The sequence below is a fragment of the Amblyomma mixtum genome, chromosome 7, assembly GCF_055824585.1.
Source record: "Amblyomma mixtum isolate Tamu chromosome 7, ASM5582458v1, whole genome shotgun sequence".
Taxonomy (NCBI): Eukaryota; Metazoa; Arthropoda; class Arachnida; order Ixodida; family Ixodidae; genus Amblyomma; species Amblyomma mixtum.
In genome coordinates, this window is record NC_143018.1 from 89,549,628 (window position 1) to 89,565,872 (window position 16,245).

The 16,245-nt window shown below is 43.2% G+C and overlaps 1 protein-coding gene across 1 annotated transcript in view; it reads left to right on the top strand.

The window, feature by feature from the left end:
- The window catches only part of LOC149336789 (sodium-coupled monocarboxylate transporter 1-like), a 34,002-nt gene extending 18,287 nt beyond the window's left edge, over positions 1-15,715 (top strand). Inside the window, exons 8-15 of the mRNA XM_089554232.1 lie at positions 923-1,011; positions 1,888-1,997; positions 2,073-2,140; positions 5,767-5,853; positions 10,163-10,338; positions 10,985-11,088; positions 12,199-12,299; positions 15,641-15,715. Of these exons, the coding sequence (XP_089410358.1) occupies positions 923-1,011; positions 1,888-1,997; positions 2,073-2,140; positions 5,767-5,853; positions 10,163-10,338; positions 10,985-11,088; positions 12,199-12,299; positions 15,641-15,715 (810 nt within the window). The remainder of the gene's footprint in view (positions 1-922; positions 1,012-1,887; positions 1,998-2,072; positions 2,141-5,766; positions 5,854-10,162; positions 10,339-10,984; positions 11,089-12,198; positions 12,300-15,640) is intronic.
- The last annotated feature ends 530 nt before the right edge of the window (positions 15,716-16,245 follow it).

Genomic DNA, 16,245 nt, shown 5'->3' on the forward strand with positions numbered 1-16,245 from the left:
CAATCACCTCTCTGGTGTGAACTTGCGCATGACAAAACAAGACCTATGTTTTCTCGAAGACACGGTTCGCGTCTTGTGCCTTCTATCTTCTGCTTTGTAAAGTTTGTGCCCACAGAATATCACGAACAGCTTCCAACTCGCCCATATTTCTGCTCTGTTTAGCTACTTACTCTTTGAATTCTAATTTGGCAGTGCTAGTGTTGACTTTAAAGTGAGCTTCATGCATGTTAGAGTAGCCCATTTCAGGTCAGCCTGGAAAATTCACCAAAATTGGAGACTACAGTAGTTGCACACTATATATTTTCGTAATTGCGCCATTAATATAAGCTTTGCTGGCACTCCATGAGAACTTGTTCGCTGGAATGGCGGCACGAAAATGAAAGCCGCAGAATAGCTACCTGAATTAAGTTCACACGACTTTGATATCTAGATTGAGCTATTGCCTTTCAGTTGCTGTTGTTGACCTCTGCTGACAAAGCGCATGCGTAAGCTGAGGGATTGGCGGGGCTTTCTTGCAGACCGAAAGTTCTTCAAGTTTGTATCACCACTTGTTATATTCATTTTTCTATGCCGCATATGGGTTTCCGGTTTCCATTCCAGAACCACCAGTCACGCATTCTTAAATCAACTGTATTCAGCCGCTTAGAGACAAAAATTTCGGTGCAAAGAAATATCTTGAGCTCTTAGCTCTGTTTTCGTCGGAAAACAGCTCAGTCTTCCCATACATTCCTAATTCAAGTCAAGGTTGTAGTGCCACTTTCGTAGAAATGTTCGATATTTGATATCATGTGTCAACATTCACGAAAAAACGTACGCTAAGTAGAACACAATTCTGACGCGCGTTTACGAATTTCAGGTGAAATACTAATAATTTTTTCATGAAATAGCAAACTGGTCATCCTGCAGCTTATTTTTGTGACAGTTGGTGCCCTTCTACGTTGTGCAAGACTTCCGTGACTTTACTGGTCTTTCTGGTGTCTTCCTGGCCGGTGTTGTGAGCGCTTCAGTGAGGTAATTCCTTTTTATTGCCTCATGCTGGTTTTTTCATTTCTTATTTGGTGTATCTTGAACATCCCGAATTTAAATGCATAGTCATCAGTGAACCGTTGTTCTTTAAAGCAGTATCGACACCAAATTTTGTTAGCATTTTTTGATCCCTACAATGTTGCGGAAGACAATACTATGCAAGAATCGTCACGTGGTATTCGCCTACGACCACTAAATTTGTTACAATCGAATTCTTTGTCAAGCTTTTTCGGCTATGGTTGCAAGAGCCGAACGATGCTGACTATGGCGTCAAAGTGTGTTTATGGGCCACATGAGGCATGATGAAACTGCAGCGTAAACGCTGCGTCTACGTTCGTAGTCATTCCGGCTCTTGAAGAACGCGGGCTTTAGCATTGCAGGGGATTAAAACGATGATGCAGCGATTATATCGGAGTTTCTTCATAGATGGCATGACATTTAAACAGACTTTGACAGTAAAGTCGTCGTTCGGCTGTTCTAACCAAAACCGAAAGAGCACAAGAAAAAAGTATGATTATGAATTATTTAGCGTTCGTAGGACATATCATGATATTAGCTCTTTGCGCATGACTGCAAACAAGGAAACACGGAGACAAAAGTTGAGTGTCTATACCACTTGAAATGGCAGTGCCGATTGCTTTCGTACCCTATCCCCCTATCAACTCTACCCTATCAACTCTAGCAATATCGAGCAGAACAAACAAACAAATAAAAAATGATTTGAATGTTCCGGTGTATCTGTCGGGCTAAACAAGCAGCTTGAAAAACTTGATACGAATAAATTTATATCACTTGTTTAAATTTTTGTTTTAATGCTCGTTTTAGCTCGATTTGTTTTACTTGTTTTTATTTCATGCACAGCACCGTATCTTCAATGGTGAACTCTCAGGCAGCCGTGTGGTACTTCGACGTCGTGACGCCTTTCTTCAAGGTTGCTGGTCCTCACTTGGATTGCACCATAAAGACAATAGGTGATGTCCTGTGAACATATACGTACAGTTTCAGATTTGCACTGTGAATTCACAGAAGCTTCTTTGATTGAACAGCCTTCGCAGTTGGGGTCGTGATGACAGCTTGCAGCGTGCTGATTCCGTACCTCGGGTCAGCCATGTCGGTAAGGGCATAAACTTTGTTTCGTCCGTGTTCACCGCCACTGTGTTAAAACAAACCATATGACGTAAATGAATGAAAAGCCGCCGCGGTGGTTCAGTCGTTATGGTGCTCAGCTGTTTACCCGAAAGATGCGGGCTCGATCTCGGCTTCTACGGTCGCATTTCGATGGAGGCTAAATGCTGGAGGCCCGAGTAATGTGCGATGTCGGTTCCTGTCGCAGAATCTCAGGTGGTCGAAATTATCAGGAGCCTCCACTACGGCGTCCCTCATAGCCTGAATCACTTTGGGATGTTAAACCTCATGAACCAAGCAACGACTGAAGATGTGTAGATTTGCAAAGACTCAGCCGAATCAAGACAAAGCCAACGAAATGCACTAATGCAAGTAAGGTGCTGGCGGAAGATAATATACTGTAACAGGACGGCATTGCAGCGTGATTTAGCGGCATTGGCAGTGACTAATACGTGTAGTGTGCTTAAGTGTGTACCAATCACCACCGCAGTGAGCTGAGTGATTTCAGTAGCTGCTCAACTTGAGGCGATCCTTCAGCAGAGCTAACGGTGAACGGACACTTTCGCCTTGTTGCTCCTAGATAACGTACATAATGCAATCCCGAAACCTCCTTAAGACATCTTCGCCGTTGCTTTCTACCAGTGTTCGAGGCCCATAAAGCCCATCAAGCGAGCAGCCATAAAGCAAATTTTAAACCAATGGTTCATACTATTGCCATCGCGGCTTTGTAAAGTAGATAGAAGATGCTAATTTATGTCGTCTCGAAGTACCGTTCATTTTCTACTTAACGTTTAGCCCCTTGGCCATCTTCACTCCCCCTGATATAGTTTTAAAACAGGTCCATCGGCTGTTGCATGGTACCATTTGGCAGCAGAGGTTACTTGTCCCGCGTGGTACTCGTCAGGGGTCACGTAATAGAAAGGGAAGCGTGAATCGCCTAGATCACTAATAACGCAAATCCTAAATCATACATATCGCCACAGGCTGTCTTCGGTGCGTTTCAGCATGCTCGGCATTTTTATTTTCAGAGGGTGCACCTACGTCTCGCTCTGTCGCAGTTCGTTAGGTGTTACCTTGCTCTGTCTCGTTATCTTCTGTACGCGCTGTACATGTCTGGAAGTCTTTGGACGCAGTTAATTATAATTCTTCATCATGACATGCTCTCTTATGTGGTAAAAATGCCGAAATCTATATCCATCGTTTTTTTTTTTGCTTTATTGAATTTCGGCGCTTAGAGTGCTGTCGTAGAACCAAGGGAAAAGGTGACAAACAAATCACCTGCGTCGACTTTTTAACACCACAGTCGACATATGCAACACAATAAGTCAGCAGGAACGAAGCAGCTAGAAATACTGGTTACACGTCAAGGTCATTATGTAGATATATTCATTAATAACGAGAAGCTGTAACACGTGAAAGCGGCCATCTGCGTAAGCTATCAGAACAATTAGTGGTAGAACAAGGTAAGTAAGGCAGCGGGAATAGAACGTTAACAATGAATAAAGTTTCATAATGTGCACCTTATCTTTTTTTCTGAAGGTGAATAAGAAGAACGATTGATCTATTATATCGACTATATCAGGGTAACAGTTCAAAGCATCGGGACTTTGTCATTGAAATAACGGCACTCTATACCGCGTCCTTATTCGAGGTTTTCTAAAGTTCATGGTTCTGAAGGGGTCATGCGGAATGGTGTTCACAAATGTGTTTAAAAACGCTGCGCATAAAGTTTTGCATTCTGCGTAGATTAATTCTGACAGTCGTTACTTTAAGAGGGCTGTAATATTATTATTTGGCTTTGTATAAAGTGTTCTCCCTCAGAATCATATCTCGACCATTTATTATTAAAACGAAGGCTTTCCTCCTGTAAAAGATAAAATCTCTCCGCACGTATTTCAGAAACTGCGCCCCATAACATCAAACAGTACTGCACACGTGTCTGCACAGTATTAAATAAAATAGCGGCCTGCTGAGGTGTTTCGGTGGAAGGGTGATAAATTTATTTATCATGTCAATGTAATGGCCACTTCTGCTCTTTACAAAGGTTCCAAGGTTTCACCAGCGGGTAGGTTTATTGAATAAAACCCCTAAATATTTAACTACTGAAACACGCTCCAAGAAACAAGGCTGGTACTTATTGATTTGCACTTATTTATTTATGCTCAGCTGAAAAGGTTATATATCTGTTTTTAGTAACAGTTAACTTAAATTGTTTGATACAAAGCGGTCTCGACAGATTAACAACCATTTGTTTGTTCCTGACACTAGAGATGGCATGTGATGCAAGGAAGCCATTTGTGTCATCAGCGGTGAGTTGAATGCTTGGAGCTCCAGGGATAGCAATCATGTCGTTAAATATATAGGAAACAATAAAGGGCGCAATTTAGAGCCCTGAGAAACACCACACTTTTTGAAGTGAAAATCCGAGGAAACATTATAGCGACAAAATGCAAATTCTACAAGAAATAGTTGCAGAATTGCTGGATTGCGACACCCCTTATTCCGTAATACGGCAATTTATGAAAACGTGTTTCATGTTTAGGAGTCGGAAGCATTCTTAAAATGTAAAAAACTTCTATACTTGGTTTATAGGGTTTAACGTCCCAAAGCGACTCAGACTATGGGGACGCCGCAGTGGAGGGCTCCGGAAATTTCGACCACCTGGGGTTCTTTAACGTGCACTGACATCGCACGGCACACGGGCCTCTAGAACTTCGCCTCCATCGAAATTCGGCCGCCACGGCCGGGATTGAATCCGCATCTTTCAGGTCAGCAGCCGAGTGCCATAACCACTGAGCCACCGCGGCGGCTAAAACTTCCATACTAACAGCTGCAATTCTATATAATGTGCTAAATAATCTTTGATCAGTAACAGGGCAGATGCAGTGTTCTTACCTTTCTGAAAACCGCACTGGTCCGCAGAGAGTAGCGCATCTTGTTAAATGCCTCCATGCAACCCCGGAAGAAAGTTACGTGACTTCACCGCTACTGCACCTGAATTCTATTGCCCTCCTCACTCGGGGTTTTCTACTTATGCAGCTGTCTTTTTTACTTCCCTCTTTCTAGAATGGCTGCCAGGCAATATGCCACAAGTTAATGCTGACATTTGAAGTTAGATGATTACATTTGAGGAGAGGACAACAAGAAGGCGTCGCCTCGGGAAATACCTTGCTGAAGAGTTGTAATGGAAAAGTGATGCTCAGTTGAGGTTCATGGTACAATTACCGCTCCTCTATCCCCACAGTATCCATTACTGAACACCTTGGCATGCGATTTATCTATGAACAAAACGATCGAGTTATTCACCTAGTCACCTAACAGCTCATTCGATTTACTGTCGTTGATTTTGTCATATAAATCATCTGCCTCGACCGAACGCTCTCTTTGTTAACCTTATGCCACTCCGCACTGAGGACTTTTGCTTTCAGGTAAGCACACAGGTGCTGGAGCTATGACTGAAAGCTATAATTCTATGATTATGACTTTGGCCCATCGTAAAAATTGGTGCTCGAGCCGTGCAGAGCAGGATTCCTCCTAGCCGTGCGACGCCTTTTCGAAATAAGGTCTTGATTGTTTTAGCGGGACTGTGTGCTTCGCTTTGTCGTCCTACCGCAGATGTTCATGACCGTTAACGCCGCCATCACCGGCCCATTCGTTGGACTTCTCACACTTGGCCTGACTGTCCCGTTCGCAAGTGCTAAGGTACGTCCGTAGCCATGACTGCAATATGCAGAAGGGAGGCTGAGAAAGGCCTGCAGCGTACCGCAGAAAACGCTTCGTCATTTTCCGCCCCACCGTACCGTGTAAAGCGCTCAGCCTTTTACTTGCCTTTTATTTGCCATTGTTTGGAAATTGGAACATATGGAACTCATATTTTGTCGCCTTCAGAATGCACCCTAAGGAATTTATCGCTTTACGTACTCTGTGGTGATTGTAGAAAACATCGACATTGTAATTTTGAATATGAACTTATTTAATGACTTCGAAATATTACTAGTAAACGGGCATAATTTCGGCCTTGTCACAGACCAGTGTCTGTGGAGTGTTTTCGCCGGAAAAATACATTGAAATAAACAATACAGAAGAAACGTAATGAAATAGCTTGTGGTTTTGTGGAAGGAAGATCAAGAACTAAAATATATGCGTATTTCACAGACAATGAATTTTATGCAAATGTGTATGGGCCCAGTTATGCAGTTTTTATAGGGGAACACGTCCGTGGGCAGCATCTCAAACGCCTGAATACAAATATTGCCGCAAAGCTTTGTAATGTTTATTTGTTCGTGCTCATGTAAAATGCGGAAGATTTATCGCGAATGATCGTCGCTAGGCGGAGCCGATTCAACGTTGTTCGAGACTGTCGTGGTTAATTTGCACATCGTATCACGAAAGTTCATTGTCAGCTTTAAATATAGCCCAGCTGAGATTGACGGGCATTCTGTTAGACGACTGGCGAGCACGCGTGTTGCTCTCGCCGCCACCGCCGAGTTTAGTTCTTGGTGGGCGCAAGTCAGCCCAATAAAGCGTTTTGTTTGGAAGCCTTTGGCAGTCTTCCTGCTCGCCGGACTGCTGTCACGAAACCGTGTCAATAGATACTTTGAGCATAGCACGTACCACAACTGATGCCGCTTATCACGCATCCTCACCGCCACTACGCATCCGCATAAAAGCAAGTGTCGTCGTGGTACGTGCATATGCTGTAAAAGCCATTGCTCAAAGAATGCAATCCCGCGTAGAACGGCTTCTGAAGCGCCGAATGCGAATACGGATCGAACAGAGAAAGAAAGCAGTACTTAAGCACAGCGGTCTCTTCAACGGTTCCCTCTCCAATTAGTAATTACATTGTAGACAGCAATTTTCCTTCATCAAAAACAATTACAATGTTTTCGTCAGGTAGCAAGAGTAAATTCACAATGCGCCTATCATACACCATAAAAGGTGTTTAGGAGGACATTAGCATTCTGTATACGGGACACGCAAATGTTCTTAAAGTAGAGTACGGTAAAGAATATGCTTAGTCATTAAACATTTGCATACATTTTTTATGGTGATTTTAGAAAGCATAAGTGAGTTTTCAATAGGTGATTTCGTCTTTGAAGCATCACTCCAAAGTTCGGCGATAGAAAGGGTAAAAAGAAACAATAATTCTGCAGATTTCTCGCTGGATGCCTGCTAGGGTAGAAATGAAATGCCGAGACATCATGCGTGAGATTATCGACAAACAGAAATAACGAATAACTATGTTGTTTATTCATGCATTCCGTATGACTCTTCGTGCAGCTTTTTTGAACTGGACTTCAACTTCCAACCTACAAATCTACAAAGCAGTGGCGTCTGACAGCTGAAGTCGGAAGCGTAGTAGGAACGTAGACCATTATTTCGAGTGCCACGTAGCTGGCTGCAGTAAAAAAAGTCTGCGCATGCTCCCGAAAGCCAGAAAAAAGCAGAAACTGAAATACAGGTTTCGCAGCCACCGGCCGATTTCGCAAGTAAACTGTCATTCGTCAGCGCACTTTTAATGCGAAAGCATTATATCCTTCAGCGGCAGCAAAACCCAGCGTCGGAGTTCACCAGCGGCAGTGGGCCCAAAAATTCGAGATAACGTCCCTGTGGTATAACATGACATAAGCAGTACATTATAAGATGAAGTGGCGCCCAGATATCTGGTGACGTCATCAGCTAAGAAAATTACAAAGAGCATGTTTACTACGTTCGAATGAGTGCTAAATCACGTATTTGTCCGACGTATTAGACAACGATGAGTGGGCAGTGCCACGGAACGGAGCGGATGGAAGTTGATGATAACGACGCCCTGCCATGCACAACGCGACAGTGTTGCGCAATTTAAGACATGGTTTATTCGGCCGCTTAGTTGTTTAGGTGTGTCGTATTATGCATTGCGTTGATTTGGGATTGTTTTCTTCGCGGTTTGTACGTAGTTCACTTACACAGAACACTGCTTCACTCTAATAAATATCACGTTAAGAAAGAGCAGCGATAGCCTAGCAATAAAGAAAAAAAAAAGCAGCGATAGCCTAGAGGTCTCGCGCAGCGGGGTTTGAAGCTGATCTGTTCGTGCCACCGTGTGTTCGACTCCCAGACGTGGATATTGATTTCATTTCTTTTTGCTAGGCTCTGAAGCCCCAGATGAGAGCTTCCGCACTAAAAGATCAGCACATCTCCCAAAAGAAATCATAGAACCAGTTAGAACGGAAACTTGAATTGCTACATAGGGCGAACTGGACGATGCCTGAATGTCAAACTTCAGGAGCATCGCGCCGCTGTTGAATCATTGGCGGGGGGCGGGGAACTGGCAAAACATTGTCGCCATTGTAGTAATTGCACACCCAGGTTCAGCGACACAATTGTCATAAAAAAATTGACGACCCAGCTTAGCACGGAAATCTTCGAAACCTACTGCATAAAAAAAGAAAATGACCGGTGCATCAGCTCCACTTCAGTATCTTTATCTAAGTAAGAGTTAAACTATCTAGATGCTAACTTGTGCCAGACGCGTCCACGTGCCTGTGTTATTTGATGGTTTCGGCTGTTTATCAGGTGTGATTACCGTTCCTGTATAAATGTGGTTTTCCTGTAGTAAACTTTAGTTGAAGTTCCGCGTCTTGCCCTGTGCTTTCCTCTCTTCGTCCTGCGTCGTTTTGCGCGGTTGCAATATGCAATCCATTGTCAACCACCAACTAGCCCGCCTTCACTTGTTACTTGTTACGGAAACTGAAGTAGTTCTGAGAAACGTCCATATAAGTTTGTGCGGTATTTGTTCTTTTCACTCAGGAACTTTTTCGCAGTGTATGGACAAAGTTTAAAGCTCATATTTTTGCTAGGAACGTGCGACGCCTACACAGAAAAAAAATTGTAGCCTCCCAGATGATTAATTACGCCATCTCGACCAAATCCTCATATTTTCACATCGAAGCTTTGCACAGCTTCCGGGATCTAATATACAGTTCTTTTGACTGAATTCAGTTATCAGAAGCGGTTATTTAAGTGAATCAGCTCATTTTGGACCTTTTAAGCTTTCATACTTCAGAAATCAAATGAGAATACAATCTTATTGGAGCCATATCGGAGATACCCCAAAGCACTCTGGCGTCCATCTCAAAAGCGAGTTTTACTTCTACTTCGCATTCCTCACTTGAGGTGGTTCTTAGCGACTTTTCGTAAAGGGCACCAATACAAGTTTTAGTATTTTGATGCACTTCAGTTGTAACCGTAGCCAAGACAAAAAAGTTTTGTGTGCATACGGTGATACCTGAACCTAATCGGCAAAGAAGGTATTGAACAGCTATGACCTATATTTGTGTCTTCAACGGCTGCATCGGCACGTTTTCTGTCCCTCTGGCTTCTCACACACAGTGTTTCGCGCCCATGGGTTCTCTGGAGAGGGCCATCTGTTGTTGCGCGCCGCCCGCTTGTGTCTGGAAGTCAGTGTGGACTTGAGGACAGAGGAGCGGATGTCAAACACCTACTTACAGGAAAGCTTAACCACACTAAGAAGAACAGAAAGCCGGGCGAGTTGGTTGTTATCTATTTTTTAACAGCGCGAAAAAGACGGCGACGTTTACACATACAACAACACGAGCGCTGACTTTCAACTGAAGATTTATATTAGCACAAACGACATTTATACATAATTCCGCCAAAAGACACACAAAAACCCATCTTGAGAAGCCGTTGGTAGAAAATTAAGATAGGATAAGTAGGTTTTTGTGTGTCTTTTGGCGGGATTATGCATAAATGTCGTTTGTGCTAATAAATCTTCAGTTCAAAGTCAGCGCTCGTGTTGTTGGTGTGTAAACGTCGTCGTCTCTTTCACACTGTTAAAAAATGGATAGCCACAGTAATCATGAATATCACTCCGGTTGGAGTGTGCCCTATGGTATGCACACCAAGCTTTTGAAGGCATAATCTGCTAGCACATTTCTTCGAGCAGAGAGGACAGTAGGCTAAAAACTTATCTGTTCCGTACAAAGAGCCTTCGACTGCTCCGCAGGGTGCTGGCGTCGTGACGCTTCTCATGGTTGCCTACCAGCTTGCTCACATGTTCGTCAGGGTGAACGCCGGTGTCACAGAAGAGAGGATGCCCGTCAGCTTGGACTACTGTGCAGTAAACGTCACAGTGGCTGCCGCTGGAAACAGGAGTGCAGCCCTCAGCTCTCACACAGAAAAGTATTGGCAACTCGCAGTCGGCTGTAGAGCGCAGACGTGTGCTCTCAGGCGGAGTTTGGCCATGTATTTGACCGATATAAGCTTTCGACTTTACACTGCCATTCTACTTCGATGAGCCTAAAGCAGTTACTGTTCTGAGAGGAATGTGTATCTTCTACAACGGAGGAAATATTTTTTGGTATTATCTTGGGAAAAAGATAAAAGAATACGGTGCTCGCAGAGTTGCCGCTTACTCCTGGTCCCTCTGCATATTTTGAAACCTTAACGAAGACGTCTAAGGAGATGGGAACTGTCAAGTAGGTTCGTCAGCTAACGCATCGAAACCAGATAATCTATCGCTGCTCAAGATGTATGCTAAAATGCAGTTAACCAGTCATTATGACAAACCGCTGCTGCAGTACGGAAGTATGGGACAAGAACAGAAGGCATCAGATGTAACATAATGCACAGACAGTAGTATCCTCGAAGGATTGACAATAAGTAATGGTTTAAAAGGCCTTAAAAGCCGGATTATGTTCAAAATTCTCTTTATTCAGGTGCAGCACATTCCTGCTAGACGTTCCTGTCGCGCCATTTTTGCTAACTGCTGCTCAAAACAAACGCTGCGACCAGGTATTAATTCCACATTTTCTGGGGCGTTTCGCAGATCGGCCGAAGTATTTCCTATTTTTCGGCTTTCTTCGCATTGGAGTAGCTTCTTCAGCACCTGCGCTACGTACTTTGGAGGACTCGCGGTCAGCCTTTTCTTAGGTAATTTGTTTTTCCGTGTCTGTTCTTTGTGCGTGCTTCAATCTTGCCATCGCCTAGGCGTACTGGCTTAAGTTACCAATTCATTCTTTTGGCCGCCTAACTCCCACTGCGCAAGAAGGTTTTCGAATATGATTTATGGGCTAAAGTCGAGTACCTTCATTTTTATTGCATACCTGCCAATTGATGGCAACTGCATTTAGTCTTCATTCTTCTTTTCCGTAATTTCTCAGTTCCTTCTAGCCTGTTGTCTCTAATATAATTTATTCACGAGAAAAAAAACCTTGTGTTCCTTAACACAAGGTGCCTCACAGATCTGTGATGTTATCCTTTCGAAGTCATCCTCAACTTAAACGGCAGGCTTTCCTGTGCTAAAACCCCAACCTTAAAACTACGCATGCCGCCCTCATATGGTCTCCAAAGTTCCCTCTGTCTACGTGCTCGGCAACCAAAAATAGCACGGTAAGTGCCTGTAACGTGGGGCGTGACCTATATTACTGTAACAGAAACAACCTTTGCGCGCATGGTTGCGGCACCAGCCGAGCATTCGAAGGCGTCAGGTGAACTTCTCACTCCACTTGAGAGTTGGTTCCTAGACAGAGATGAAAGCTTCCGACGCCGAGATGAACCTGAACATCCTGGCGTAAAATGATTTTCTCTTGCGAGAGTGCGTTTGGAGTGGTAATTTCGGCCCCAGATCAACTTGAATTTGGCATTGATTTTGCTGCAATTTTGAGGTGATTTTCACCCGATATTGCCGTGACAGCTAAGTGCCTTTCCCACTTGAAAGCAACAAGGGTTTTCTTTGTTTATTGGGTACGTAAAAGCGGCACAGCCATATCCCTCTTTTGCGGTATGATTTTTCCGGACATGGCATGTGAAGTGGCTCCAGCGTATGTACAAATATTGGGCAGAAGTTAATGGTCATGTAGTTGTTTTTGAGAATAGCAAGGTCGTTCTTTGTCAACGTTATAGTTGTCTAAATGCGTTGCGTATTCTTAGCACCTGCGAAGTCACTATGCTTACGTCGTTCACTTCCATGCCTTAACAAGGACCGTTCTTGCACTGCTGGCGTTCTTATATTTCACGATGCCTTCTCAAACTGTTATGTAGGTGGAAGTAAGCTACCAGGAGGTAGCAAGCCAAATCTCACGACCGACCTTCTTTGGCCGCTGTGGCGAAGATTGGGATGGATGCCACCCATTGAAAAGGAGGTAAGTGGCGTCAAAGACTTGCAGTCGCAATGGACGGAAACTTTACCACAAAACATTTTTAAGCAGCAAAACGATTTTACAAAGGAAACATTGAATATAACCATGGACACTCTTCATTGAAAGCAGATTGTGAAATGAATTAGTTGTAATCGTCAGTGAGTGCGATAAAAAAAAAGAAACAAGGGTGACATATTTTTTTTTCATATCGAAACTCTTACAGCTTATATATTTTCTTATTCAAAAAGAATGGATGACTCAGCGACCGGAAAACCAAGCGTCTGCCAAAATGTGGCAAGTTTACAAAACTCACGATTGCTTGAAACGGTGTGTCGTCATCAAATGCGGGAGAGTAAGAAATATTGCCCAGTTACAGTAAGTCCAAGTACTTAAAACTGCTTCAACTGCAAATGAAGTGAAAAAATTAGAATAGAATTGGAATAGAATCGCAGTACTTTCACAGTACTGGCACATAAGTTCCTTAAGCGCCTCCGGAAATTTTTGATGTTAGGCTTTGTGCCTAAACTTTTATGATTTCTATTGCTGGTGGGATTTTATTTCCGCCACTTTTAACACTGAATGAATTTGATAATAATGCGCAAGTGTTAATCAAATAAGGACATGGATTCGCCGCCACACTGTGGCGAAGTTTCCTCTAACAGCTAGAAATAACAGTGGTATCTATAAAAAGTATAGCCCGGGTTATTTTCATTCATGCAAGTATTCGTTTCTATCTCTTTTTTTCAGGACCACGATGATGTACCAAGGAGAAGAGATCGAAATGACGTAATTAATCACGACGAGCAAGTTGCACTTAGGACCGAAACTTTTGTTTAAAAAAATAGCTATTATTATCAGTGACGCAATTTTGTCAGGTGTTTTTATTCCATTAGTGCTAATTTCATTAGTATTCCAATAGTGTTTTTATTCATGAGAATCAGTAAAATGCATTCTGGGACAAGTTAATAAACGTTCAGTGGTACCCCCGAATTAGTGCGAGGATATTGTGGCTATTATAAACTCTCTACAGTTGCAAAATACAGGAGGGGCTTAGTTAATTTATGTTTGAGTGCATAAAAAACCTCTATAACATTCAGAACAAATAAAATGATTGAAAATAGTATTCAAGAAAGTGTTGAATATGGCCTTGCGACCACTGCAATATCTATAAATTTCCTAACAGTAATTCTTCAATATTTGCTCTGGAAGAAAGAGGTCGTCAGATCGCTACACCGACAGCTCAGTCGGTTGTATTTATGTACAAGCTTCGGTCATTTTGCATGCGGGGATGTCAACAGCAAAATTTTTCCTATTGGCGAACGGTACACGGCGAGCAAAAAATCTACTTTTCTTTGACAGTGTTCTGGCGGGAAGTTTGCCGGGGTGTTATTGACTCATTATGTTCACGCAAAAATTGAAACTAAAAAATTTGTACAAGAAACTCCTTAGGTAGTGCACATATCTGGAAACGACTTTAGCCGCACCAGCACTCTACAAAAAAGGAAACAAACTCACCTGTAGAGGCATACCCAGCTGTAAATTTAAAAAATTAACAAACGAGGTTGAAAACATTGGAAGTGCCCAGAAAGACAGTATCGCCAAAATGCGGTCGCCAGCAAGGGAGCTTCGAGTGCTACCAGAAGTGGGGTGAAAGCACTGTCTGCTTTGCGAACCACATATAGTGACAGCCCGCAATCTAAAACTTTTTCCGCTTTGATGACTTACTTATATGACCAATCCTCAAAACATTTCGCCTGAACTGCTCCTTCGTTACATAGAATTGCCTGCCTGGAACCAAGTTTTCAGCTTACCAGCGCGGCTGTGATTCCAACACGAGCGATATACCGCCGTATATTCGGAGTTATCGTTGCCCGAAACGAGTATTAGTCAACGTGTTTAGCACCTTCAAACTTACGCTCATTGCGCGAATGCCGATTTAAAAATTTTTCACCCCCGTATTAGCGGATTTCTCGAATTTAATGGCTGCCAACAAAGTGTTCGAAGACTTGAGCGCTCACTTCAATGGCAGCAAGTCGTCAACAAATCTGGCGTCACCGTCACATGCTTAAAACATTTAGGTCACTCTGCCGCCAACAGCAATGTGAATTCCTTGAGTAATTTATAGTATTCCAAGCCCAGTACTCTGTACACCCTTATAAAAAGTTCTTTAGACAGTCCATATACATTTCTCTGCAAAGTCTATAGACTGTCTATAGGCAAATCTTGTACGACAATTTATAGATAATACAGATACTAAAGACAGTATTTAGATTTATGGCCATAAATATTTATTAAAGTCTTGTCTGTAGACTGTCTATTAAATTGTCTATAGATGGTCTATAGATTTCGAATAGTCAGAATGAAATGTCTATACCAAGGAAATGTAGTCTCTAAGGGGTCTATACACAGTCTGAAGGCTATTTCTTTAAGGGCAGAGCGCCAGGGCTAGTAATGCTCAGCACATCATATTGCCATGTATCATTGTAGTGTCCGTTCGTTCGCGCAAGGCTGCAGGAAAGGGTTGTTATCACTTTTGTTCGTGACGCGAGAAGCGACCACACTAATCTCGATTGATCGCAGCCATGCAAGGCTGCATCTAGGTTTTTCCAGATTTCTGTAGATGATCTTGTCTTGTTATCTGGAAGTTTCCTTGCCGGCTTTAAATTGAGCGATGCCGCGAGCGGCGGACATTCGTAGTTCGACGACCGAAGAGCACGCTTGTTGCTTACGCCGCCGCCGAGTGATTCAGTTCTTTTTTGGGCGCAAGCCAGCTCAAATAAAGACCATCGTTTCCAAGACTGGTTGGTGTCTTCCTGACCGCTGGACTGCCGTCACTACAACGTGACAATATAATGGTAGCCACTTCCGCGCTTTTTTGAATCAAGTGCGATCTGTGACAGCTTTCGGTGAAATGAACGCATAAAAAAGGTGCGGCAGGTGTCGGAGCCTCAGGCGCTACTTATGGCGGTATACAAAGCGGCGACTTATAGACTTACCACTGGTCACACGATCACCCGGTAAGACTAAACAACGGTATATGGCCGCGAAGAAGTAATGTTCATTCCTAAAAGCTGCTGGCACGTGGCTTTTTTCCTTTAATTTTGATGCAACTCATCACAGATTTCTCTAGGGTGGTCGCTACTCGCAACTGCTTCGACGTGGTTTCAGACTGTCGGTGTTGTTAAAACTCGGACAGATTTCAATAAAGTGGAGTCAAGAGCAGCGATGATTTGATTCGACAACCGCCAAGCACACTTGTTGCTGTTGCCACCGTCGAGCTGTTCAGTTATTTGTGGGCGCCGGACAGCAGAATTAGCAATTTGCGTCACCGTTACTTCCATCAGACCGCCAAGTGTCCACAGCTTTGCCACCACTATGTTCCAGCTGGTGCAAATGCTGCATTGTCAGCGCACCCGTGAATGCTTACGAAAATAGAGGCATTCATGCAACAATTTTAAAAATGTATTTCCCTCTAAAACGTATTCGTGTAAATACGCGTGCTGAAATTCGACTTTTATTTCCATGCCTGTCAGACGTATAAAAGAAAACTAATGCATAGATTGCACAGAAAAGCTCTTTCTGAGGTGCTAACGAACGAAACTTGCTCACTTGCTCCTGAATATTTACCCACCATGAGATGACTTTAAGAGGATAGTAAATGTGCTTAGTAACTAACCATAGCTAGGCTATACCCAAATGTAAATCTGACATTTGCGTAAAAAGTTACATATCTGGGCCAACTATCGGTACAATTAACGCGTAAATACTGAGATTAGTGTTCAATGCCGCCTCTCTCTATTTAGGAAAATGTGTCTGGATGCTTGTGGTATGTTGCATCGCATTAGAGTCCTTCGCCTTAAAAAGGGCAGCGCTTACATTAGCGGAACTCAGCAGCGACCGATCTCCTCAACGGAGGGGTGGTTCTAAAAGCTACTCTCGGATTAGACAA